Genomic DNA, 27,064 nt, shown 5'->3' with positions numbered 1-27,064 from the left:
CAGACAACAAGCGTCCACAGGTGCTGACAGGTGTCTGCATCCTCACGGCTGCCCACGGGTGTCTGCATTTGCAGTGGTACCCCTGAATATCTGCATATTTGGTGGTGCCCACTTCCCACAGGTATCTGCATCTCTAGGGGGTGCCTACTGGTGCCCATGGGTGGCCAAGGGTGCCTGCATCTCTGGTGGTCCCTGGGGGCTGGGACCTGTGAGTCCCTCCTGGTAGCATCAGTGGGTGGGTAACAGAGGCAGGGTAGCATCTGTGGGGGACCCAGCCCCCAACGCTGCAATGCAGAGTGGACGTGCCACAGTCTGGCCATGGATGTCCCTCCAGCTGGCCCCTGGGGCCTCACCTGGGCTTTCTGGGGCTGGGAGTGCTCAATCTGTGCTTGCTCTGAGAGCCTGTTTGGATCCGGGTAGAATCCCTCTGGGAAGTCAGGCAGGGACACACACCAGAGGGGCCTGAAGGGAAGAGTCTGTTCCCAGAAACCCCAATATTCTCCAACAGATCCAGAGACCAAAGTCAGGTGGCAGATGTGATTTAACTCCAGAAATAGAAATGTAGATGCTCAGATGGCCAGCGGGGAGGGAGCGTAGCCACTTCACGTCTGTTGATGGAGAAGACAGCAGCTGCAAGAGCGTGGGGCAGGTGTGGCTGTGGGGCCCCTGAGCTCATCTCTAAGTTTACCCCCTCCCCAAAGAGCCCATGTCCCGCCATGGGGAAGTTCCTAGGGGAGATGTAGCCCCCGGGTCAGCCTGGAAGGTGAGCGGTGAGACAAGGGAAGGGAAAGGCCACAGGGAAACCACCTGTGGGCGGTGGCTCGCCGAGCTCACACACTCTCTCAAACCCCAGGAGCCAGAGAGGCCAGCTAGGTGGGCAGGCAAGACCGAGGGCACAGGAGAGCAGGTTGGTCTTCCTGGGGGAGCAGGAGCCCCTCTTGATTCTGCCACACACTCCAGAAGAGAGATGTGTACCTCACACCCGAGCTCTGATCACCAAGCCTCTTCCCAGACAATGGGCAAGTGGACAGTGCACTGCCCCTGCCCCCGGAGGCCAGAACAGTATGGGCAGTCAGAAGAGCACGGCAGGGGCAGACGGCCACGGCTCACACCCACAGGCACCCATGCATGCATGTACACTATGTATGGGTGCAGCCTAGATCCAACCAACAGATGGTGGTTACGGCAGGATGGAAGACACAGCTCGTGGGGGCCAGAGATGGACAGCAGGGAGGGCATTTGCAGGGTTCAAGTTCTGGCACGCCTATGGTTCTCCGAGCAATGCCAGGAGTAAGTCCTGTGTACAGAGCCAGGAGTAACCCCTGAGCACCCCTTGGTTTGTCCCCCACCCCCCAAAAAATTTCAGACTGGGCCTGGGTGGTTGAGGCCTTGAGGAGTGGGGTCCCTGGGACAGGATGGGGGATTCAACCTAGAAGAGAACTGAGGGGCTCTCTGTGAGCAAAGCATTTGTCCTTTGACCCATGAACCCCAGCAGAAGAGCTCCTGGGGCCTGCCAAGGACTGGTCCAGAGCCGGCGACTGGCAAGGCAGGACACTGGGGTAGCCCCTAGATGGTGCACTCCCATCTGTCCATCTGCCGGGCCCCAACTGGACACTGCCGTCCACATGGAGGGTCAGCTCAGTGCACAAAGAGCTAGTGGGCAGCAACCCTTAAAACCAAAAATCAGAGTTGACATTGAGTTACTGCACTGACTCAGTTCTGCGCGGTTCAGTCAGCACCTACCCGACACCCAACCAAGAGACCAGCTCGAGCTGGCCCAGCATGTCAGGACCAAGAGCTGGCCCCCGCAGCTTCTGCTTGCTTGCTGAACCCCACTCAGGAATGGGGAGCCTCCACTGCACCCTGTCCCACATCTTCACTGGCATGGGGTGGGCACATCCCCCAGTCCAGGGTCCAGGATCTGCTCTGCACAGCTGGGCACTGCCAGACAAGAAGGCGAGCAGCCTTTCTGCCCACTCCTGGCCCAACGTCTCCTCAGCGCAAGGAGGGAGCTCAGAGGACCACTGCCCACCCAGGGTGGCCAGGCAGGTCTGTGGCGAGGGGCATGGGGGATGATCAGGGGGAGTGGGATTCTGGGGACTCTGGGAGGAATGTGGGTTCCTGGGGAGCGAGTGGGGCCCATCTCCCACCAGGGATGCTTGCAGCGATGAGGCTCATTCTGACTCTTTAGGTTTCTTGGTGGAACATTAGTCAGTTTGCAGGTGGGCGTGGGTGTGTGGGTGCTGGGCTGTCTGAATGCAGCTTCCATGACCTCACCTATGGGCACCTCCCCCATTCCGGCTCCCGGCCCTCCCCAACTCCTCCCTCCTACTGTTCTGCCCCCCACACCCCGGCACCTCTGTAAGCTCTGCTGTGGCTGGAGCTGCATCTGCACCCTGGCATGCTCAGCCCTGCCCTGCCCTGCCCTGCCCTCAGTTGCTCAGACCTCTGGCCCCTGGAGCCCCTTGTGGAATGGTCACAGTGGCCTCCACAGCCAGCCCTCACGGCCACTCTGTCTGGGTCCCACTGTCTCTACACAGCTGCTCTCAGGACTTTCAGGAACCAGCCCAGCGCCACCCCATTGTCATCTTATCTCAAAGTCCCTTTTATTTTTTTATTATTTTTTTAAATAATGTAGGAGTACTGCTATTTATTCAGCCATTGATTGAATTGGGCATAAACTCCACATTACTTTTTTATTGTATTGTATCACCGTGAGATAGAGTTACAAAGCTTTCATGTTTGAGATTCAGCCACACAAGATGGAACACCCATCCCTCCACCAGTGCATTTTCCACCACTAACGTCCCCAGTATCCCCCCCACCCCATCCCAGTCTCACCCTGCCTCTATGGCAGACAATTTCCCCAATACTCTCTCTCTAATTTGGGGTACCACGTTTTGCTCAAATTTTCCCACCACCACTCAAGTCTACCTGCCAGGGGCAGATGCTAGATAATTTATTTTCCATTGCTCATTTTGAATACCATGAGAGCTCGTGTGGCCGCATTTGTAAATGTAAATTTCTAGATTGTAAATGGTTGGGTTCCAGACACATCTCTGTATGGCACTGATCCATTTTGGGATCCAACTGGGAGTCTCTGGGCCAGGGCTGTTGATGCGCTAAGATGGCGCCCAGAGGCAAATTGTGGGCGTGACAGCTAGTCTGCTGGGCGGGCGGGGCCCTGGGGAGGGATAACCAAGGTCCTCCGCTGCCATGTGGCCTGGAGATTTAGTCCTAGAACCCGCATACCGAAGGCCTTGTTTGTGGAAGCTCTTGGTCACCGGGATTCCATCTGGGGTAGGCAGGGAGACTGGACCTGCTTCATCTGGGGTGCCCCGGTGATATTGGCTCAGTATGGGGCCCAGAGATCTCCGGTGCTGTGGGGTCTTCTGGGACTCACTGCTGTGTCTCTGGGCCAGGGCTGTTGGTGTTCAAAGCCCCTTTTAGCTCCAGTCGTAGCTGGAGCCCAGTAGTGATGCTCCCCCCCCAAGGTGACCTCATGGGGAGGGGGGGGTGTTGAGAAAGGTGAGTACCAGGGGAGTGCCCTGCTCCATGGCTGAGATCACCCTGAGTCCCCTAAAGAACATGGCCTGTGTGACTGGGTAGACCTTGAGATGGACACTGCCCTCACATGTGGTCAGACTCGAAATCACCCGGGTACCCCAGAGGTATGCCTTCTGCTTGAATCACAACTGGGAACAAGAACAAGCCCCAAGGGCCCCCCACTTGGGCTTTTGCCTGGAGCTGACCAGCATGGGAACTCTGGGAGGGGCCACCAGAGAGAGGCACTGGACTGTGGTGGAGGAGGCAGTTTATTTCAGGGGGGTCATACCCAGCGTTGTTGGGGATCAAACTGTGGCTGACCCCATGCAAGGCAAGTACCTCCCCTGCCGGGCAATCTCTGCTGCCTGAGACGCATTTTAGGGTTCTCTCTGTAGGGGCCACTCCCAGAGGGGCTGGGGGCCAGTGCTGATGCAGTGGGGCTTGGGCCCACACCGACCAGGGCTCGAACCCCCCATGTGCTCCTTATACTCTCCTACATTTCACAACTTATCCACGCTGAGTATATTTCACATTTATCACCAAAAATCAAGACTATAGAGGAGTCAAAGAGGTGCTTAGCTGAGGGCTGGGCAGGAAGTGGACATGCCCCAGAGTCACACAGATCAGGCTGTCCCTGTTCCCTCCTGCCCACCCGACAGCCCTGGAGAGGGGTCCGAGAAGGGCCCAACACTGCCTGGGGCTCCACGCAGGAAAGAGCAGCAGAGGAGAATCAGCTGGAGACCCGCAGAGACCAAACCGGGAGGGACCCAGCCTCACCCGCCCTCACAGGGTCCTAAGGAAACCCAGGAGCCCAGACCCCGTGCAGAGCAGCACCCAGCTCTGCTTGGGCCATCAGGAGGGCTGGCAGTGCCCCCCAGGCTTGGCCCTTTGGCGGGGGGGCCCCACGTGACGCAGCAGCTGCTGCAGAGAGAAGAGGCAGAAGGAGACCTCCTCATAGGAGAGCCTGGCTCCGCTCTCAAACAGGCAGGCAAAGGCCAGGGCTCCCTGCGGCGAGGGCCCCACGCAGGCCAGGTCAGAGTAGCCACTGGGGCCCTCGTGGATCACCCAGGGCTCCGACCAGCTCTGCGGGTCCAGGGGGGCCCGACTCAGACGCACACCCATGTGCAGCCGAGCCCTGCGCCCCACCGGGTGGGAGTACAGCAGCCACGTGTCCCCACCCAGGCCCCCAGGGGGCTCCGCAGACCCCTCCCTCCCGCCAGGCCCTTCACTGCCACAGCTGTCACCAGCGCCCCCCTCAGAGGGCCCTTGCACTCCAGGACAGAAAGGAGGAGAGGGGTGGCCCCTGGAGCCCCAAGGCGCCCCCTCACCGAGGGGCCTGCTGGAGGGAGGGGCTGGGAAGCCCACGATGCTGCCCTGGCAGCCTCGGGCAGTCTCAGCAAGGCTGGGCACCAGCTCCCCGGGCAGGAAGGAGGCGCCCTCATCGGTGCTGAGTGCCTGCACGCGGCTGCCCAGGGGGCTCCGGGCATTGCAGTACAGCAAGCCGCCCACAGCCGCCAGCTGGCACTCGCCCGAGCGCAGGTTGGGCACGAGGCCCCCACAGCGCCAGGTGTGGCCGTGGTCATCGCTGTAGAAGGCAAAGGCGTGTGGGCTTGTCCTGCAGAGGCGGCCGAAGCACTCACGCCGGTCCACGCGGTAGGTGTAAGCTGGCACCAGCAGGCGGCCTGAGCGCAGCTGCACGCCGTGGCCTGGGCCCACAGCAAATGTGGCCCAGTCTGCAGGGAGGAGGACACCACTTACCCGGTGCCAGGGTTCCCCACAAACTGCTGTGCCCAGGGCCCAGCTCCACCAGGAAGTACCGGCCACTCTCTGTCCATGGGAGGGAGGCCCCTGGGCAGTGCTCAGCCTGGGAAAGGGTGGCTGTCCCAGCAAGGGGCTGCCACCCACCACCCGTGTGAGACAAAGGAGCAGCCTGGGGTGGAGGGAAGGTGGGACCTTCTGGCCGCTCCAGCCAGCTTCTCCAGTCAGATCCCCCCCCTCAGGGCGCCCCGCCTACCCTGCTGGGCGCTGCCCACAGCCTCCTCCGTGAGGTCACGCACTTGGCCCCAGCTGTGACCCCCGTCGTGGCTGGTCACACAGCAGAGGCGGGCTGCATTCCGACCCGTGGCAATCTGCGTGGCCTCAGGAGTGTGTCCCCACACAGCGATGAAGAAGAGGAAGACCGTGGACGTGTGGGCATCATGTACAGGACAGGGATTCATGGACCGATGACCTTCCAGAGCTGCTGTCCCCAATACATGCAGGGGACCCCACTGCAAAGAGGGGCCGGGGAGTCAGCCTGAGCAAGCTGCCACAGCCAGTCCACTGCCCAGCCCCTCTCCCAGAGCCATCTCTCCCCTTACTTGCACAGACCCCCACTCACCTGAACACCTCTAACTCACCTGCACAGCCCCCCAAATCATTATCCAAACCCCCAACTCACCTGCACAGACTCCCAACTCATCACCCAAACCCCCCAACTCACCTGCACAAACCCCCCAAATCATCACCCAAACTCCCCAACTCACCTGCACAGACCCCCCAACTCATCACCCAAACCCCCCAACTAACCTGCAAAGACCCCCCACTCACATACACAGAACCCTCAACTCACCTGCACAAACCCCCCCAAATCATTATCCAAACCCCCTACTCACCTGCAGAGACCCCCCAACTCACCTACACAACCTCTCCCACTCACCTGCAAGTAATCTTCCCTCATCTGCACAAACCCTGACCCCCACTCACCTGCACAGAGCCCCCCACCCACGTGCCCCTGCGCTGCACCAAGCGGTGGGCGTGGGAGTCATCAGGGCTGAGTCGCTGCTCTGCAAAGGCCAGCAGGATGGGCCCGGGGGGCACGGGCAGCAGTGCAGGTACACGGTACGTCAGCCCCGTCCTCTCACGCTGGAACAGCACCGTGCGCACAGGCGTGTGTGAGGTCCCCATGCTCTGCAACAGGGCAGGGCTGCATGGAGTGTGGGCAGGGAGCTGCTCCCGCCTGAGCCCAGACCCTCACCTAGCCACACCCCTGTGTCCCCAGATCCAGGGCCCTCCCCACCCCCCACTGCACCCCCAAACGTCTTCCTTCCTTTGTTGTCTCAGCACAGCACACAGAACAGGAGGAGCTACCTGGTGTCCCAGCCCCCCGCAGCGAGCCTGGTCAGGACCCTAACCCTACCCAGCCCACACCCACCGGGTCACGTAAGTGGGGAAGCAGGGCCCAAAGCTTCCGAAGGGGGCCTGGCGTCCCCACATGGGGACCCCAGGACCAGAGAACCCACAGAGGCTCACAAACACACAGGTTCTCACACTTTTTCTCACACACTTGCACTCACTACACTGAAACACACTCTCACACACAGACACACATTCACACTCTACACTTAAACACACTCGCACTCTCAGACACAGTCATACCTTCATACACACACTCAGACACTCGCACTTGCACACTTACACACCCACACACTTGCACACACATTCACACTGCACACATTCAGACACACACTTGCATTCACACTTGCACATTCACGTGCTCACAGACTCGTGCACAGACACTTCCTGGGGACAGCGCCCCAGCTGCCCCACCACCTTACACCTTAAATTCCAGGTTCTCTCTGGGCTTTTTGGGAAGATGTGGAAGCGTACCTGCAGAAACCACGAGGGCCCAGGATCTGCTCAAAAGGGGTCTACCCCTCAGGCCTGGGTGCAGCCTTTGTGGAGACAGGGCAACTCCCTGCTCAGTGTCCCAGGCACTGGAGGACTTGGGATATCTGACAGGGTCATCCCTATCCAAGGGTGCCCAAAGGAACCAGGTCCAAGCCAGAGGACAGAGAGACCCCTAGAGGACACGGCCCTGCCATCCCACTGTCCTGCCTGGCAGACAAGCTATAGGGGCTCCAGCTCTGTCACACAGACAAGCGTTGGGCCCCGCAGGGAGAAAGGGAGGCCATGTCTGGGCCTCCCTGAGCCGGCCCACACACAGGAACTAGAGTAAATAGGGGCTCAGCCAGCATCAAGGGGAGTAGGGCCCCCATGTCAGAGCCCAGGGCCAGGCACATGGAGGCCACTGGAACACAGAGCAGAGTCAGGGCTGCGGGCGGCCAGAAGTGGTCACGTCAAAGACATGTCTGGTGAAGAGTGAGCCCCCACCCCTGCCAGTGGCCTTGTAAGGTGCAGAGGTCTCACTCAGTCTCCCAGCCTGGCGTCCCCAGACATACACTCCCTCAGCCACCCCCGCTCCAGGACCCCCGCCTGCCACCGCTGGGCTTCTGGGTTCTGAGAGCAGCTGTGTCCCAGGAGCTGGGCCCCATCCCATCTGCACTCAAAGAGCCTCTGTGCAGTGGTAGCAGGTGCGGGACCACATGCCCAGCCAGGCACTGAGACGCTCTCTCTGAGGCCATGGGCAGGCGGGCAGAGCTGAGGCTCGAGCCCAGCCCCAGCCTGACAGAGACGACTCCTTCCGGGCTGCCGGTGGCTCGGGGTGCGTGCAGTTCAAGCCCAGGACTGCCCACCCTGCCCCTCAGCAGCACCTCCCCAGGAAGCTGCCTCAGGGGCCTCGCAGCACAGAAGGGGAAGGGCAAGTCTGAGGAGACTGTGGGACCTCCAAGAGAACCGGGTTACTGGCCCTGGGACCACCATAGGGGCCTGTCCCGGGGCCATCACCTCTGCCAGACGGCATCCAGGGGCAGCACACAGCACAAAGGACTTGCAGCCGGGAGGGACAGGGCACCTATCCCGCTGCCACGGGCCTCCAGGAGCTGGGCCCAAGAACAGCCCTGGGAGCACTGCAGACAGCCCGCCTGAGGGAGCTGGGGACAGGGTGGGAGGCCCCGTTCACTCTGTGCCCATCTTGATCTCTAATCCTACCACCCTGGGACCCCCCACAGGACACCTACCTGGGAAGAAGCCTGCCCTAGCAGAACCTGTGCGGAACCTTGGGGTGCACGCTCTCCTCAGCCCCCGGGCACAGCAGAAGCACCAGAGGAGCTGGTCCCAGCCGTGGGTGGCAGACAGGAGAGGAGAGGGGACTCACCAGTCAGGCTGCTGGCTGGTCCGGGAGCATCTGCCAGTCTGGTGGGCAGTGCAGGCAGCAGACAAGGACGCTCTGTGCTGGGGGGCCGGCAGGCCAGGAGCCAGACCCTCCCACCAGGCCCTTCCACCAGATCCTCCCCCAGACCCGGACCCAGGGCCAGTGGGAGGGTCCCGCTGTTTGTCTCCTACCTCCCAGAGGCTCAGGACTCAGGGCTCTGCAAAACGAGGGCTGTCGGAGGCTGGCCGCTGGAAAAGGCTACGGCCGACCTCTGAGGGTACCTGCCAGCAGCTACCTCCAGGATCTCCTCTCCTGAGAACCAGGGTGACTGCACAGAGTCTGCTGCCCACTGTGCACATTCAAGCTAGACAAGGTGGCCAGCACCTGCCCTCCAACTCAGCCTCCCACCAGCCCCCACCCCACTAGAAGCCCCTTCACCTCAACTCACCTCCTTCGAGGTTCCCCTTATTCAGTGATCTCGGCCCACACGGACACTGTCCAGGGTCCCACTGCTCAAGGCCAGGAGAGGGCCAGTGAAAGAAATCCCTAGGACTCCCTTTGTCATTTGCCAGTCCAAGATCTTAATACATCTTAAAGAACTCCAGCAGCCGCCACCTTAAGACCTTAAGACCTAGTGCTCTGCAATAAGAAGGCTTCCTTGTCAGCAGAGATATATCTGCACACATTATGTCAGATAAAGGGTTAATATCCAAGATATTATATATTAAGGGTTAATATCCAAGATATGTGAGTGTTCAGCACTCACAAAGATCAACAATGAAAAGACCAGTAACGCCATCAAAAAATGCAGAGAAGAACAAACCCTTCTCTGAAGACAGAAGAATAGCCAAGAGGCAGATAAAAAGTTGTCACCAGGGAAATCCAAAACGAGATGACAATGACACATCGCCCCACTTCAGTGAGAATGGCACATATCAGAAAGGCAGGAAACAACCGGTGTTGGTGGATGTGAGTTTCAAAAGCAAGCATGGGCGCATGGGGGGCGAGAGCCTCCGGTGGCTGAGAAGCGTTCCCCTGGCTGGCCCGTGGCAACAGAGGGATGAAGGACCGGGGGAACGGAGGAAAAGAACCTGGGAGCCAGGCTGGTCGGTAGTGAGCTTACTTCTCTCTCCTCTCCAGTGTAGTCTGATCCCTCCCCTTACAGCACAATTGCGGCTGTAGTTTTGGTCGTAGTCCCAGCCACCATCGTTCCATCACCCTAGTCTCTTCGTAGCTCTCTACCTTCTTACCCCTTACAGCATCACTGTATCACTGTCATCCCGTTGTTCATCGATTTCCTCGAGCAGGCACCAGTAACGTCTCCATTCGTCCTAGCCCTAATATTTTAGCAAGTGCCACATTGGAGGCTCTTTCAGGGTCAGGGGAATGAGACCCATCATTGTTACTGGGTTTTGGCATATTGAATATGCCACGGGGAGCTTGCCAGACTTGCCGTGTGGGCAGGATACTCTCAGTAGCCTGCCAGGCTCTCTGAGAGTAAGAACTGTACAATAAGAGGTTGCGCGGCTGCATTTGCTTCCGGGAGCTTGGTTTTATAGTCTCTGGATCTTGGCCATTGATGGGATTACATGGCGCTGGGGGCAGTTGGTGGGTGTAACTGCCTAGTTACTGGAAGATGGGGGATCTGGGTGGAGGAGGCCCAGTTCCAATCCGAGCAGGCTTGGAGATCTCAGCCCCGGGTCCCACACAGCTGGGTTTCTCTGTCCGTTCCTTTATGCGTGAGGCTCATCAAAGCCAGTAGAGACTGGTCTTGAGCATGGCTGTGGCTGGGTTCCGGAGGTCTTCAGCTGCCAGGGCTCTGTTCAGGGCGGGGAGGGAAACTCAACCCAACCCCCCCCCCTCCTTGAAGGGGCCCTGGTGAAGACAGCCAGGCATGGGGGCAGCATAGTTATATAGAAATCATGAAGGGAAGGGTGGGAGTACACATAGGTGGGGTTGAACATTGTCATAACAATAGACAGAGGTAAAGCCACTCTTTCAGGGGAAGTTCTAGAGAATCACTCCTGGCAGGCTCAGGGGACCATATGGGGTGCCAAAGATCAGACTTGAGCCAGTCAAGTGAAAGGTAAAAACCTTATTCACTATATTCTCACTCCAGCCCCTCTGTGACTTTCTGAACTCATGTTTCCAGTTTTTTCAGTTGAACTGATTATTGATTTGGTCTTCTCGGGACCATATAAACTAAAAGTGGAGAACAGAGATTTACCAGGGATGGAGCTGTTTTTCCTGCCAAGCCAGGAAAGCCTGTCATCTGAAGAAACTAACTTTGATTAAAACGTAAAACCTGCAGTTCTTGGTATTTTAACTTCTCCTTTTATCAAAGATGCAGTACCCAGGTTAGCCAATGGGGAGGAGGCTTCTTTTTTCTTTTGCAGAATGAATGCTGCACACACTCGCCTCTCCTATGGCCAATCACTGCCTGACCAGATAGATGCCTTTGCTCAGTCCCCAAACAAGCTCCTCGGAACTCTCCCCAACTCGAGTTCCTTCTTGGTCTTCGCTTTTCTGGACCCACATATGCAAGACTGCTTTTTGGTTCCTGCCTCCTAAACCTTCTTGTCAGATTTGTTCCCTCTAGGCTTGAGGCCATTAAACTAAGACTGATAGTAAACAGGAACTGTGAGTGCAGACAACTGGGACCAGGAAGCGAGGACTGCAGCGGGCTTCCCCTGGGGCCCCCTGGCTGCACTGGGCCCTTCTTTGCCCTGTCTCAGCAGGAAGAGGCCAGTTCCAGCTGATGCCCGACAGCGGCCAAGTTTCCTATCCTGAGAGGAGAGCAGAGAAATCTCCACGCTTCCCTTTGTCCACAAGCAAGTCCAGCTTAGCGTGATGTCAGCACTGAAGTCTGCGCTTCTCATCATCTGAAGGATTCATTCAATAAGTCCTGCTTTCTTCCCATAAATAAAATTAAAATTTTAAATTATCAATGGCTAAATTATCTTTCAACTAAGACAGTTTTCTCTATTGGCCAAACCAACTTAACAAACTCTTGTATACATTCGGTGGTACAGTCTGTCTGACGGGACGTCTGAGTGTGAGCACTGGTGGGATGCCCCAAGTCAGAGTTAAACCACCCCAATACCTTAGAATCCACCTTGCTCTGAGACCGAAAGCCACTGCTTCTCAGGCAGAGACCGCCAATTCCCAGGGTCTCCTGATGTACTCACAGAGACTTCCGTTTCTCAAGGCCTTGGCTGAGAAAATATCCTTAGAGCCACACTGCGAACTAACGAGATGTCCCCTGTATTCCTCGAATCTTATCAAGGCACCGTCATTTAGTGATTCCCTAGGAGAAAACAGCATCCCCAGCCAGTGTAGTGGCCCCATTCGTCTCACTGTGGCGAGAACCTACAACCCTCAGAGGCTCTCCAGCACTCCTCCCCTCCCAGGTGGGAGTCCTGCCTCCTTCCACTTCCTGCTTCTTTGAAACCTTGGGCTTAGTCTGACACCACAGAACATGCTTCACGCCCCGCAGGGACACAGTTCCCCCAGCAGTCAGGGAGGGCTCAGAGTTTCTGCTGCCAGAACTTCCTCCGGAGCAGCAGGCTCTGGGGAAGGGAGGACAGCACGGTGTGTGCAGAGATGACACAGGCGCCGTGGGGTTCCCGTCCTTGGGGCCTGGTGAGGGTCACAGGGATCTGGGGAGGCCCAGGGGCCATTTGCAGGACCCTGCACCAACCCAGGAGGGCAGGGAAGATGGGGCAGGGCTCACGGGAAGGCTGAGTCCATGTCACTTCTGGGACCTCCGCCCTGCAGCAGCCCTGGGACAGCAGTGCCCAGAGACAAACCCAGGGTTCTGTGGGAAAACGGAGAGGTGGGTGGGAACGGGATCCGGCTCCCCTCCCCAGGACCCCCGCCCAATCCATGAAGGGGGCCCCTGACTCCCTCCTCGGTCCCCAAGCCTGGGCTCATCAGTCACACCAGGCTGTGCACCAGCACCCAGCCCAGTGTCTCCGAGCCCCCCACGTGGGCTGCCAGGGTGCATGCCTTGTCCCAGGTAGAGCGAGAGGCCAGCTGTCGAGGCCGTGGAGCTGCCGAGCCCTCTGAAAGTCTGAGGGGCTGCCTCCCGCCCTCATGCACAGCTCCTGCACTCAGGTGGTCTCCTCGTTCTCCCTTACCGTTTTGTCGGACCTCCTCCGGGCTCCTGAGTTGGACTACTATTCCCGCGGGAAACCCCTCTGGCCACTCCGAAGAGCTGGAGGAAGTGGGCCGGGCTGCGTGTGTGGTCTCCCGGGCTGAGCTGTGACAACGCGGGACAGACCCCAGTTCCGGGTCCACAGGCCAACTGAGCCTGTGGCTGAGAACGATTTATTGTGTTTCACGGCCGGGCCCCTGAGCAGCCAGGGTCCCCCCATCGGCTCCTCTCTGGAACCACAGACAGGGGTGCCTGGCAGCCCCCAGGCTCGTCATCCCTGCGGCACAGGCATGGGGCGAACCCCCTGAGTTCACCTTGGACTGCTTTCTTTGTCCTCCCCTGGACCCTGGCGCGCTCTGGGGAGACCCTGGGGAGACAGTCCCACTGGGGCGCACCGGTCTCAAACGTCTCATGCACACTGTCCTGCGGGTGGAGGCGAATCTCACACCGCTGAGGGGTCAGCGCCCTCCAGGCCTCCTCTAGCCGCGGCCGGCGCGCCCGGGGACTCGGCCCCCCGCGCGTGCCGGGGAGCCCGGGCTGTCCCGGAGCGCGGCGCCCCGACGCGACCGCTGCGCTCGGCCCCGCTCTCGGCCCAGGGGCACCCGAGTCCACGGGGCTGCCCGGAGGCCGCAGGGCAGCGCTGCTCCGGGGAGCCGCCCCCCCCCCGCCCAGGGCCCCGCCAGAGCGGCCCCTCTAGACGGAAAGGTCGACGCGCTTGGGCGGCTTCTCCGGGAACTGCAGCGCGTACAGGTGCGCCATGTACTGGAGCTCGGGCGTGGCCATCCTCCGGCACAGGCGCCGCGTGGCCTCGTCCAGGCCCGGGCGCAGGCTGAAGCCCTGGATGCGCGCCTCGCCCGACTGGAAGGGCCGCAGCTGCCAGTCGGCCGCGGCCGAGCCGTTGCCGCGCGCCGCGCCCCGCAGCAGGCACCGCTCGGCCAGCTGGCGGCGCCGCGCGCGCAGCCGCTCCACGTCGGCGCGCAGGCGGCGCGGGCCCAGCTCGGCCAGCGCGCGCGCCCAGAGCGTGCGGTTGAAGTGCTGGTACAGGCGCCAGTCCAGGGCGCACCAGCGGCGCGCGCGCGCGCGGCTCTCGGCCGACAGGCGCGCCGCGGAGCCGGGGCTGCGCGCGTTCACGCGGAAGGCCACCACGTCGTCCAGCCGCCAGCGCAGCAGGCGCCGCAGCAGCACCACCGACTCGTCGAAGTGCTCGGCGATGAGCACCAGCTGGAAGCGCCGCTCCACCTCGGCCAGGCGCGCGCGCACGTAGCCCTCCTCGTGCGCGGGGCCGTCGGGGTCGAAGCCCAGGTCGAACCACATGTTGTTGCGCGCGTGCGCGTTGAGCAGCCCCGCGCTGGCGTTGTAGAAGGCGAGCGGCGCCTCCAGGAAGGCGTCCAGGCTGGCCGCGTGCTGGAAGGCCGGCACGGAGTGGCGGTAGTAGGTGAAGGCGGACTCGAGCTGGGACACGGGGTTCCTGAGGATGGAGAAGTAGAACGTGTCGCGGTGCATCACCTTCCGCACCTGCGTGGAGGCGAGACGGAGGGGGCAGGTGAGCCCGCGGGCGCCGGCGGTCTTCGGTCCCGCGCCCGCTGCACGCCCGCACCCTCGGCCGGGCCGACTCCGCTCCACCTGCCGCACCGCAGCGCAGCTCCTGGCCGTCTCCGCCTCCCTGCCCGAGACCAGGAACGCGGAACGTGCTGGATGCGGAGCAGCGCGCCCGAGGGCCAGCCATGCCCCAGGGTCACGGGGGGACAGCGGCGTGGGACCACGGCGGGGACCGTGCCCACGCCCCTGGCAGATGCCGCCGGAGGAGGAAGGGTCGTCCCCACCAGCCCCCGCCAGGCTCCTTCCAGTCTCGGCACACCCTCCAGCCTTGTTCTGGTCTCCCGGATCTCCATGGCTGGGCTCTCCCATCAGCCTTCCCCCCCCATGAAGAGCGGTCCCTCCTCCCTGCCTGGAGAATGGACCCCCGCCCCTTCGCGACGTAAGACACGCCTCTGCATTAGCCCCGCCCCGTGGTGGCCCCGCCTCTCCGCCAGCGCCCCGCCCCGTGGTGGCCCCACCCATCCCTCAGAGCCCCGCCCCGTGGTGGCCCCGCCCCTCCATCAGAGCCCCGCCCCGTGGTGGCCCCACCCATCCCTCAGAGCGCCGCCTCGTGGTGGCCCCGCCCCCTGAACTCCACCTGTGGTGGCCCCGCCCCTCCACCAGAGCCCCGCCCCGTGGTGGCCCCGCCCCCACTGAGCTCCGCCTGTGGTGGCCCCACCCCTTCAGCAGAGCCCCGCCCCGTGGTGGCCCCACCCATCCCTCAGAGCCCCGCCCCGTGGTGGCCCCGCCCATCCCTCAGAGCACCGCCCCGTGGTGGCCCCACCCATCCCTCAGAGCCCCGCCCCGTGGTGGCCCCGCCCATCCCTCAGAGCCCCGCCCCGTGGTGGCCCCGCCCATCCCTCAGAGCGCCGCCTCGTGGTGGCCCCGCCCCCTGAACGCCACCTGTGGTGGCCCCGCCCCTCCACCAGAGCCCCGCCCCGTGGTGGCCCCACCCCCACTGAGCTCCACCTGTGGTGGCCCCACCCCTTCAGCAGAGCCCCGCCCAGTGGTGGCCCCGCCCCTCCATCAGAGACCTAGTCCGTGGTGGCCCCGCCCCTCCCAGCCCTTTCCACTCCTGCAGCAAGCCCCACCCCATTGGGGGCCCTGCCCATCCAGCAGCACTGTGTGGCTCCAGTCCTCCGGGGGCCGGGGGGGGGGGCTCGGCCCCGTGCATGGGCACCCCCTGGGCAGCCCGCCATCCAGTCCAGCACCAAGTCTCCCAGCTGACACTCCTCGCACCTCGGGCGGGTAAAAGCGGAGGTGGTTGCACATGATGTTGAAGCGGCTCGGGGGGCCGTGGGGCGTCACGCCCTCCACGTAGCGCGCCAGGAAGAGAAAAGGGTAGCCCAGGTGGTAGCTCGAGCCGGCAGGCAGGGCCACCGACAGGTTGTGTGTCTCTGCGAATCGGTAGAGGATGTTGAGCACCGTGCTGCTGGCTGTCTTGTGCGTCTTGAGGAACATGATGTTGGTGATGGGTGGGCCCCGGGTCTGGTCCTCAAGCAGGCTGGGGGCAGAACACAGCCAGGGTCAGCACAGGAGCGCCAGGGAGCACCCAGAGAGGACCCAGCCTACACCAGCAACCCCTTGGAGTGACCCAGCAATGCCAGAACCTGCTCCATTCAGCTGCATGACCCCATGACCCTCGCCCTAGCCGAGTGCCATAGCGACTGCCCCTCCGTCCCCTCTCCCAGCTCCCAGCACTGTGACCTGGGCCAGGCCTGGGCTCTTCTCGCTGGTTGCTCGCTCGGATCTGGCCAGTCCGACAGCACTCAGCATCCATGTGAGTAACCCTCTGAGCCCTGGAGGGCACCTACCCAGCTGTGGCTTCTGTCTGGAGTCCTGTTTCCCCGTGAGAGTGACCTGGGATGATGGGAGCAAGGCCAGCACAGAGGCTGGTGGGACCCAGGGGACCACCTGTGGCCAGAGAGTGGCTGAAGAGCTGGTCCTGCCTGAGGGGCCATTTGTGAACCCCGGACTGCCCTGAAGCAGGGGAATTGGGGTCGTGCCTCCCGGCACCTGTATGTTGAGCTCAGAGCAGCTCTGCAGAAACCCCACCTCCACAGGACCCGTGTCCCCCGAGTCTGGCAGGGCTTCTGAACCCCATGGAGTTCCAAAAGAAAAGGGCCATCTCCTCTTGCAGAGGGAACAGACCCTGTCCCCGGAGGGCCACCCAGGAGAGGCAGAGGAAAGTGTGCTGGGAGGGTCCCCACGGGGCCCCGTGCCTGGGACTTACGGCACAAGCAGCTCCACGTCCAGATGCAGGAAGCAGGCCAGTAGCAGGATGGTCAGGGCCAGGAGAAGGACAGCCCAGAAGCACCTGTGGGAAGGAGTGGTCAGCAGGACACCCCGGGGAGACGCCCTCACCCATCAAGGACATGGCCTGGGGCAGGATGTTCAGCCCACCCCAAAAGGCCTGGACGACAGGGGCTGTCTGCCCTCCCTGTCTAGACCAGGGATGCAGGGAGGCCTGGGAGAGGGAGAGGAAGGGTGTGCCCGCATTTCCAGCACAGCACAGGCTTGCCCTAACTTTGCCCTGGAACACACAAAGGCACCAAGTGGTGAGGGACCAGTCCTGATGGACTCCGATCCCAGTGCTCGCCCCAGTCTTCTCACCATGCCTGTCCCCACCCCACCTTCTGCTGTGACCCAGGTACACACCTGCCCATCTTCCTCCCACCCCCTCACAAGCCCCACCCCTGACTGTCCACTGGAAATCCCACTTCTGCAGTGGTCCCTGTGGCCTGGGCTTCTTCCACTGCAGTTAGAACAGAGACCTCCTAAGAGTGGTTCCACTTTTGCACCACCCCACAAATGCCAGGGCATTGGTGGGAGCAGGCACCCGGCCTGGGGGCCCTCTCCCCCTGGACATATCTCACAAGCTGATTTCTCCAGGAGAACCTCGCAGTTTTGGAGGAAAGGGTTGGGGTTACCCCCAGCTCAGTGTTGAATCTAGGACCCCATATGCAAAGCAGCTCAGGCCCTCTGGGCATCTCCTGGCTCTCAGTGACCTTAAAGGCTGATTTGTTTGGTGTATAAATTACAGGTCAATAAAGCTGGGGGGTGATTTTATTCATTTATTTTTCAGTTTCATCCTGGCTGTCCTCACCAGGGCCCCTTGGAGGGGGGCGGGTTGAGTTTCCCTTCGCGCCCCCCCCCCCAGCAGAGCCCCAGCAGCCGAAGACCTCCAGAACCAGCCACAGCCATGCTGAGACCACTCTCCACACGTCTGGACAAGCCTCATGCATGAAGGAACCGGCAGAGGAACCCAGGCATGCGGGTCCTGGGGCTGAGATCTCCAAGCCTGCTCGGATCGGGACTGGGCCTTCTCCACCCAGAGCCCCCATCTTCCAGTAGGTAGGCGTCACACCCACCAGCTGCTGCCGGCGCCAGGTTGGTCCCATCAGCGGCCAAGACCCAGAGACTATAAAACCCAGCTCCTGGAAGCACAAGGCCGCATTTGTGACTGCGCAACATCTTACTATCTCGTTCTTACTTTGGAGAACCGGCAGGCTACCGAGAGTGTCCTGCCCGCACGGCAGAGTCTGGCAAACTTCCCGTGTCGTATTCAATATGCCAAATACCAGTAACCATGATGGGTCTGATTCTCCTAACCCTGAAAGAGCATTGAATATGGCTCTTTTAAAATCTCAGGGCTAGGACGAAGGAGACGTTACTGGGGCCTGCTCGAGGCAATCGACGAACGACAGGATGGTCGTGATCATGATTTTTCATTTGGGGCCACACCCAAATGCTCCAGTGTTACTCCTGCCTCTGCACTCAGGGATCACTCCTGGAAGTGTTTAGGGGACCACATGAGATGCTTGGGGTTGAACACAGGTTGGCCATGTGCAAGGCAAGTGCCTAACCCTCTGAACTATTTCTCCTGCCCCAATAAAGCTACTTTTTTATTAGAAATTGAAAACAAAGTTTGAACAGCTGAGCTCCTAAAATAGTCTTGCAAGCTGATGGTTGTGTGTGTGGGGGGGGCGGGGGGGGCCTACATCTGGCCGTGGGCTGCCCTTGCTTGCTCAGGCTCTACTCCCTGGCCTGTCTCTGCGGCTCGGTGCGGTCAGGTGGCGTCTCCGCCTCCCTCCTCTCCTGCCCAGGCTCGCTTTGGCTCACGGGGAGAAATCCCAAAGGGCCTCAACTTCCTGGACTGGCTCTAAGGTGGTCTCTGGTGTCTGGGTGGGCCCTGCCAGGCTCTGCTTCTAGCCCGTGGAGCGGGGTTCCCTGGTGAGCCGCACAAAGCGAGGAAAGGGTGGCTGCGGGAGTGGGTGGGGTTTCCCTTGAGGGGGAGGAGCGCAGCTGTCCGGCTCAGGGCTAGCAGAGGCGTCAGTGGACGGGTGTTTGCAGTCTCATCTCTGCCTGGCCACAGGGCACTGTTCACACCGAGGGTCACACACCGCTGTGGAAGAGCTGTCCTCGTCGCCCAGCTACACTGAGGACACCCTGGACAGAGAGAGGCGTCTCCCCTACCCCCGCCCCATGTGGCCAGAGCCGCTGGCCTGGTGAAGGCTGAGGGTGGCAGTCCCCAGAGCCTCGGGGATCCAGCACCCCAGCCTCTCACCTACAAGGCCTCTGGGAGGCGTGAGCAGTGAGCCTCCGTCCTGACCTGGCCCCGGCCCTGTGTGGACGCCCTTGATGTAGGCAGGCAGACAGGGAAAGGCCCATGGCAAGGAAACTTCTAGGACAATGAAATTCCTGGGAAGGAAAGTTCTAAGGTTGACCCACCCTGTGGGTACAGAAAACAAGACCTGATAAGATCTCAGCAGTGGGCCCTGAGACTAGACCCCTCCCATGGAAAGGGGGCCTGAAGGAAAACCCTCAAAACCCGCAGACCACAGACCCCTCCCATAATCCGATTAACCTTGGCGGTTCAGCCCAAAGAAGACTCCAGAACATTCAAGACCAAGACAACCTGAGAAGATATCCGTATAGAAGCCAGTCCAAAAGCACAGTCACAGCTAGCTCCCCACCCCTGGAGAAGTCTCCCTTGAGCATCTCTCTCTCTCTCTCTCTCTCTCTCTCTCTCTCTCTCTCTCTCTCTCTCTCTCCCTGCCCTTCACACCTTCAAAAACCTCCAAATAAAATCTGTTCTATTTCAATGCTCATCTACTCCTGAAATTCTTTTCTTTGAGGCGAGGCCAGGCGAGAACCCAGTAACGCTGGGTAGGCCCAGGACTGACTTCCCTGCCAAGAGCAATTCCTCATCCTAACCTGAGTCCATGGCTGTCAGAGAAATCGGGTGGCAGGGGTCAAGTCCTGTGCCGAGAAGGCCAAGCGGACATCAGGTGTGGCTTGACGGCACCTGGTGGGCTAGCGGGGCTCAGGCCTGTGCCGAGCAGGGGCTCATCGCAGACTTGATCAGTGCCAGCCTTCCCACCTGGGTCTCGATGGCCGAGGTGGACTGGCAAAGAGAGACGGTCTCTCCTCCCCGCCTCACACCAGCCACCCGTGGGGGCTACCAACATCGCCCTGTCCCAGGCAGGAGAGGCTGGGACGGCAGGCCCGGTGTGGGACACCTGGCTGCGGCTGCTCTCCTTGCTGCCGGTCTGCTGCCTGGCCCCTCTCCTGCACAGGCGGGCTCAGCTCCTTCCGGGCCAGAATTCCGAGTGTGCTGGGGAGGGGAGGTGTCTGACACCCCAGCTCAGGCCCAGGGACGCTGGGAGGGGTGCCAGCACTGGTGGGCTTCCAGGAGCACCTGTGTGAGGGGGCAACCCTGGCACGTTCATGGGTCAGCTGGGGTGGGCTGCAGGGACAAGCCCTGCTCTGGGGGGTCCCTGGGGGTGGAGGCCCACAGTCCTCCACCCTGTCCTCTGCACCAGTGAGCCTCCTCATCTGGCCCATGTCCTTGGCTCTCGCAGCCTGGCCTCCACTTGCTCGGGGCTGCTGGTCTCAGCTCCGGGAGCTGGGCGGGTCTGGGGACTTCTGCAGCCCAGGCCCGGAGCTGCTGTCAGGCAGCACAGGTGCTAGTTTCTCGGAGAGAACCTGCCTGCCCAGTCTCAGAGCAAGCCCTCGGGGACCCCCGTCTTCCTACACACCCGGCAAGCACATCCCTTCTCCAGATCACACAGTCTGTCTCCACATCAGACATGGTTCTGTTTCCACATCACAGTCTTAACTGCCCCCACACTCTCTCATCCACGTCACACTGTCCGTCTCCACGTCACGCCGCCCCATGCCACGTCACACGCTGTCCATCTCCACATCACACTGCCCGCCTGAACCATCGCACTGCCCCGTCTCCACTCTCATTTCCATCTCCAAGTCGCACACTACTGTAAGGTAACACTGATTTGTCCTTTCTCCTGCGTCCTCTCTCCCTTGCCACAGGGAGCTTCGGTTTACTGGGTCACACCCATCACAGTGCTCCCGAGGCACTCCCATTCCTCTGTGTCTATCTTCAACTTCTCTGGGCTCTGCTTCCCCGTCTGTTAATCACCTATCTCCCCCAATAAGACCCTGTGACTTGTAAGGTCAGATCCTTCCAAGGACTCTGGATTTTGTGTGTGAAGTGAAATACTGCCTTTCTCTCTTCCTTGTGTCTTTGCATAGTTGACTTCAGATCAATGTCCTTTTCTATAAGACACAGGAAGACAGTTAATGCCAGGCTGTTGTAACTTGGGAGCTAAGTGTCTCTGAGTAATGTTTACTCTTGGGAAACTGTCATACTCAACTTCCGAGCACCCCAAAAGCAGGCTCCCGACGAAGGGACTGGATGGACCCAGGGAAAGCTGTGAGCTGCCCTGGCATTGAAATGGGACAGGCCAAGCACCATAAAACTTGTAAGAGCACGGTTGTGGACGAATTCTGTCATGACCCAAAGTGAAGTGACAGGACAAGGACCCTTCTGGAGTTAGGGAGGACTAACCTGGCCTGAGCACTGTGGTCTGGGATCTATAGTGAGATGTCCCCCGGAGAGCCACCCTTTCACAAAAATCACAAATCATCCTGTTATTCGTCGATTGCCTCGAGCAGGCCCCAGTAACGTCTCCTTCATCCTAGCCCTGAGATTAGATTCAAGGCTCTTTAGGAGAATGAGACCCATCCTTGTTACTGGTATTTGGCATATTGGGTACGCCACGGGGAGTTTGCCAGACTCTGCCAAGCCAACAGGAGGTCAACAGGAGCCGACAGGATGTTTAAATGAATACTGACTAAGGAAGGGGAGAGTAATTCACCTTCGATGGGATCCCACCCTTGAGCAGATGTACCAGGATGAGATACTGTCCTGGAAGAGCCTCCCCGGAAGGAGGGGCTTTACGTATGTCGACTGTGCTACCTCACCTGGGTGTACTGCTGCCCCCCCCCCCCCCCCCCCGTGATTGTTCCCTGTAACTAAGGCTGGAAGACAGCGAGGGAGAGACGGGAATGTGAGACGGGGAGGCTAGCTTGGGGCGCAGAGGGTGAGACTAGAGATGGGAATAAACGGCGACTGACCAACCAGCCTGGCGGCCCCGTTCCCTCCTTCATGCGTCCCTCAGGGGTGGCAGGCCAGGGTGGGGAGGTGGTCCGCGAGCCCCGAACACACACGGCGCACGCCCACACTTTTTGAACACACGCACACTCCCCTGCCTCCACGTCACACACAGTCCCGTCTCCACATCACATGGTCTCATCCTTGGGTCAGACTCCTGCTGGTAGCTGCAGTGGTTCTGGACACTGCAATCCTAGGGCCCCCGCGTGACCCCAGGTCAGCCTGATGCCACCTCCTTCGTGTGGACCACAGAGTCCCCAGGGAGGGGGACATCAGGTGCCTCCTGCCTCTCAGACAGCACCTGAGCTCCCCTGGCTGCCCCCGGGTGTCCTCACCTGACAGGGCCAGGCCTGGCCTCTCCTCAGAGCTTCCACAGAGCCAGACGGTGAAATGCAAACGGTACCGCCACCACTTCTCAGATCCAGACTGAGGCCACCAACCCCCGGGCACCCCCAGGGATCCAGCGTCACCGTCCCCAGCAGGTATGATCCCGTCCGCTCCACCCCAGGTCTCTGCAGGGTGCCCAGGCAGGCCCACCTGACTGTGGACTCAGCCGAGCTGGGCAGCACCCAAGGGCCCGGCAGGATGACCACAGGACCAGACCCCAGCAACACATGTCCGGCCCCAGACCAGCCCGAGCCTGGGCAGGACAGGGACGGTCCACCCTAAGCACTTCCAGTGGAAGAGCAAGAGGCCACTGCTGCCGGGTGACCCCTGGGCACCCACCCCCAGCTCACCTCTGTGTGCCCCCCAGCAAGGGCAGCATGCTGGCAGGCGATCTGCAGCCACACTGACCCATGGCCACTGCTGGCTCTCCAGTCGCCCCGGGCCACAGGCACTGGGCTGGGTGTGGCCCTGGGCAGAACCTGATGCCCCAGAAACTCACCTGCAGCTCAGGTGTAGATCCACGCCCCAACCCTCAGCCTCCACATCCTGTTGGACCTCCCCTGAGGTTTCTGGGCAGGACCTGGGCACCTCACGCTGAGGCTCTCAGGCACCTCCGGGGCCGCCCACCTAGACCCCAGGGTCCGAGACCTGCCCCTGAGCATTTAGGCAAAGGAGTGACATTCGCGAGGGGTGAGTGGAAGGAGGGGGACGAGCTGGCACAACACGGCGCTTCCCCATGGAGCCAGTCTGCACCCCACTGCCCTGCACCCTCAACCCCACCTCTGCCCGCTCTGACTGTACAGCTAAGTCCAGTCTGCCTCCATCTGGCTTCTGTGGAGGCCAGCGCGCCTGGGTGAGCCCAAGTTAGACCCCCGCCTGGGACGCACAGGGCTTGGGGTGGGCAGCAGCATCTCCAGGTTCAGCTCGGAGGCACCCACAGGCCCAGGACACCTCTCAGTCCACCTGGCAGGACGAGGCCCTGGGTGCTGCTGGGGGCAGAGCCCACACGGCTTCACCAGGAGGCCCCGGGCCCAGTCAGGGGACACCCGGGTCACTCAGGCCCGTGAGGTTGCCAAGGCTGAGTCAGCCCAGCCTTGCCGGACAGGCTGTGATCCCCTGGACACGGGCAGTCAGCTGGGGGTGCTCCTGCCTGCTGCCCCCACAGCCGAGTGGCCCCCGTGCTGCAGCCCCCAGAACTTCTGGTCCTGGCTCTGGCCCAGGGCCCCCTGCTGGAGCAGGAGTCCCTCTGCTTCCGGGGTCACCCCTGGGCCAGATGCAGCCTCTGTGGGCTGCAGGAGGCCAGGGTGGGGCTGATAATCCCCGGAGCCCAGCTTTGTTGAATCCCAGACACCTCCCCACTCGCCCACGGGCCCGGCAGGCAGCTCTGCACCAGGAAGTACCGACTGTCCATTTACAGCCCGTGTGGACACGGTGACGGGCAGCGCAGGGTAACGGGTCCTGGCCACTCTGCAGCCCCCACTGCTGGCCAGGGTGGCTGCCAGAGCCCAGAGGGGGCGGCCAGGGCAAGACAAGGGTCTGTCTTGAGCTCAGTGGCGCAGCTGGGGTAGGAGAGACCCAGGGTGGACCAACCATACGGCGGGGGACAAAGGGGCACAACGGGCAGTGCAGGAGGTGCCCACTGGACAGGGCGCTGGAGTGGGGGTTGGGATGGCCTTGTCTGTACCAAAAGCACTGCACAGGCAGGGACACCCAGCCCAGGTGTGTGAGGACACGGGCAGGGACCCCAGGCCAGCCACAAGCAGCAAGCGAGCTTTTTCCCTGACAGTGGCTCAACCCAGCTGCATTTGGTCCCTTGGCCTGACCCCTCCCGGCCCCCTCACACACTCCCAGAGCCATCGGGGCCCAGGTCCCTGCCGTGAAGAGCCCATCTCAGAACCCTGGGCAACCCTCTGCCCGCGTTAGGGAGCCTTGAACGCTGGGGGTAGGGTGGGCCGTCCAGGCTGCCATCTTGGAAGTGATCCTAAGGGTCACCACTGAACCCCCGGGGCCAGTGTCCCCTGGGGTCCCTGGGGCTGGCTGGCCAGTCCAGGAGGAGCCATGGGGCCCTGGAGCCTCTGAGAGCCTGGAACCTGGCCAGCCGAGTGCTCGGACTGGGCACCAGGGAGGCCCAGAGAGGCTCTGCCGCCCCACAGACCCTCCCCCCTGACCCTGGCCCTTCTCCGCTTACCGCTGGCTCCCGCGGCTCATGGTACAAGGAGGACCGCAGTGGGCACCTGTCCACAGGCCTGCCCGCCCGCCCTCGTATTCCATGGGAGCCCCAGGGGCACCGCTCCACCTCTAAAGGAGACACGCCCTGCCTCGGCCCACCTCTCCCCGAGGCCTGCAGTCGGCCCTCAGCCCCTGCACTCAGAGGCCCAGGGCAGACCCCAAGCAGGAGGACTTGTTCTGCACTGGCCATGCCCCCGCTGTCCCCCACCAAACCTCCCCAGGGCCTGAAGAGCTGACAGTGTGTTTGGGGGTACCTGCAGGGCACTGTGGGGGAGAGCAGGGCACTGGCTCTCGGGGTGCCCAGCCCCAGGCCCCTGTCGGCCTGTGAGCCTGCTTGGAAGCCCCTGTCAGCCCGAGGGGCACACGGCTCCAGGGAGAGGGTGGGCACAGCGGCGGGCCCTCCGCAGAGCAGGGGAGCAGGACCAGACGCCTCCCTGCCAGCCCTGGACAGAGACGGGGTCAGGCGGGCCCTGCTGCCCCTCGGATCTGCTCACACTCTGGGCTGTGCTGGGCAGAGTGCCAGGATGGGGCAGTGTGGGGACAGCAAATGCTCCCTCCTGCCAGGCCTGGGGAGGACCCAGGGGTGGGGGCACCACACGTGCTGCCCCGTGCCGGCCCGCAGGCATCAGGCCCAAACTCCTCTATTCCCTCCTTATAACCAACCTTCAGCCCCGGAGAAGGACCCTTCAAGATTCCGCACGCTGCTGACTGACCGGGGAGTCCTCCCGGCGTCAGGGCTACTGGCTGAGAGATGCTGGGGAGGGTGGCCAGGGTCTTCCTGACAAGCCACACCAGGCCTCCGGTCGCGCCTGAGGGGCTCGAGGAGCAGGACAAGTACCAGGAGGCGGGAGGAAAGAGCCTCTGCGCCCCACCCCCACCCCGGGCTGCTCTATGCCTGGGGGGCCAATGCCGGATTCCCTCTGGGCCCAGCAGAAAGGCCTGAGACAGGGCAGGGGCCAGGCCTCGAGACGGACCCCATGAGCTGACCCATTCAGGAAGACCCGTGGCAGGCCCACGGTTGGGGCCAGACTGCAGCCCAGCGGGGAGGCGTTTGGCTTGCATGCGCCAACCAGGCTTGACCCCGGGCATCCTAGGTCCCCGAGCACGGCCAGGGTGGTTCCTGAGTGCAGAGCCGGGAGGAACCCGGGAGCATCACCAGGTCAGCTGACAACAAAAGCAAAAACAGTCACACCAGGAGGGCCGGACTGGTGCGAGCACATTTCATGTCTAAAACTCAGCTATCAGAAACGTGGTGAATCTCGGTTCTTTCACAGAAGAAAGCCAGCAACCTCGGGAGCTATTTTGGAAACTTCCGGTGGCTGTGGCGTCCCTCAGGGGGCTGAGCAGGGGTGGCCAGGGAAGGTGAAGCCTCTCCCCAGAGGGGCAGGGTTGGGTGTGGCCTCGGGCCCCAGGGGTCGTGGGACCCAGACCCTCCCTCTGACCCCCCATCCAGATACAGGAAGTCAATGCTGCCCACTCCTGTGTCCCGAGACTGCCCCATACGCTGCTGGACAAGCTGCCCCCTGCCACAGCGCTCAGGACGCGTCCTGCCGCCTGCTCTGGGCCCCCAAGGAGCCGAGTCCCCTGGGGCACCTGCAGGGGTTCTTACGTAACCATCACCTGGTGGCTCAGCGTTTCAGACAAAGCTCCCGAGCTTTCCCTAATCCCAACACGGCGGCCTCCACCCTCCGCACCTTCAGACTCCCCTGCCAGTAGGGGCGGGGAAGCCGTAGGCAGCCTCTGAAGGGGCTTGGAGGGTGCAGGGCTGCGGGCCCAGCAGGTCCAAAACACGTGGTTTTGGGTGCCTGTAAACAGAGAGCATCTGGACTCAGGTCACTACGCTCCAGCTCGGAGGAGCTGGAGGCGCTTCTTCTCTCCGAAGGGTTTATGCCGGATTTTCCTGCTAGTGCCAACAGGTTTTTCTGGCCGCGTGGAGACCAAGGCGCACCTGTCTGCCACACGCAGCTTTCAGCACCAGGGGCCCCGTCCACAGGACACCACCAGGGACGTTCCCAGGACACAGCAGCCGCTCTCCCAGCACCTCCACACCACTCTCACCTGCCCCGTCCGGGTTCCCAGACACCCAGGCTCCCTGCCCCACCGCGGTCTGCAGGGAGCCATGGAGGCAGCCAGCGCTGCCTGCCGTCCCCTCGCCCCTGCACTCACGCTAACACGACGGCTGAGCCACCACTCACACACCTGCACGGTGGGGACACACCAGGCACACACGCACACCTGTGTGCCGTGCGCAGGTGTGCTTGCACGTGCGCTTGTGAGCTCTGTGCATGCGTGCACCGGAGTGTGCATTTGCCTTGCTGCGAATGAGCCCTGCATGCACCTTGGGATGCAGACATGTGTGTACACCTGCGTGTGGCGTGGTACCCTGCCCGCGTGCTTGTCCTTGCCTGTGTTCTGTGCGCATGGAGTTTGTGCCCTGCACACGTGTGATGACGACGTGTGTGCCTGTCTTTGCCTGTGTGTGCATGTGCCTGCAGACGCTCAAGTGGCCCTGGCAGGGCCCCAGGAAAGAAGTCGCAGCCCCTGGGAGTCACGTCACATTCTGATTCTTTGCTGGCCCCTGCCACCCCCGGCCCAGAGAAAATGTATCGCGACTCAGCCTCTGGGTGTCACGCAGGACGTCAGCTCTGCAACACGCGTG

At 61.5% G+C, this 27,064-nt stretch overlaps 3 protein-coding genes across 3 annotated transcripts in view; all 3 read right to left on the bottom strand.

The window, feature by feature from the left end:
* The window catches only part of SNED1 (sushi, nidogen and EGF like domains 1), a 537,305-nt gene that overhangs the window by 167,406 nt on the left and 342,835 nt on the right, over window positions 1–27,064 (bottom strand). The window lies entirely within an intron of this gene.
* Window positions 4,399–6,495, bottom strand: NEU4 (neuraminidase 4). The gene is made up of 3 exons (XM_056108398.1): window positions 6,292–6,495; window positions 5,561–5,816; window positions 4,399–5,279 (listed from the first exon to the last, which is right to left on the bottom strand). The coding sequence occupies exons 1-3, from the start codon at window positions 6,490–6,492 to the stop codon at window positions 4,399–4,401; spliced, it is 1,338 nt and encodes a 445-aa protein (XP_055964373.1). The 5' UTR covers window positions 6,493–6,495.
* On the bottom strand, window positions 13,428–22,555 carry GAL3ST2 (galactose-3-O-sulfotransferase 2). Its single transcript, XM_056108368.1, has 4 exons — window positions 22,527–22,555; window positions 16,546–16,629; window positions 15,552–15,816; window positions 13,428–14,249 (listed from the first exon to the last, which is right to left on the bottom strand). Exons 1-4 carry the CDS (start codon window positions 22,553–22,555, stop codon window positions 13,428–13,430), a joined length of 1,200 nt encoding a protein of 399 aa, XP_055964343.1.

This window comes from Sorex fumeus, unplaced genomic scaffold, assembly GCF_029834395.1.
Source record: "Sorex fumeus unplaced genomic scaffold, SorFum_2.1 ptg000207l, whole genome shotgun sequence".
In the NCBI taxonomy this organism is placed as follows: Eukaryota; Metazoa; Chordata; class Mammalia; order Eulipotyphla; family Soricidae; genus Sorex; species Sorex fumeus.
Note: the sequence above shows the minus strand (reverse complement) of the source record. Positions and strands in the feature narration are given on the sequence as shown.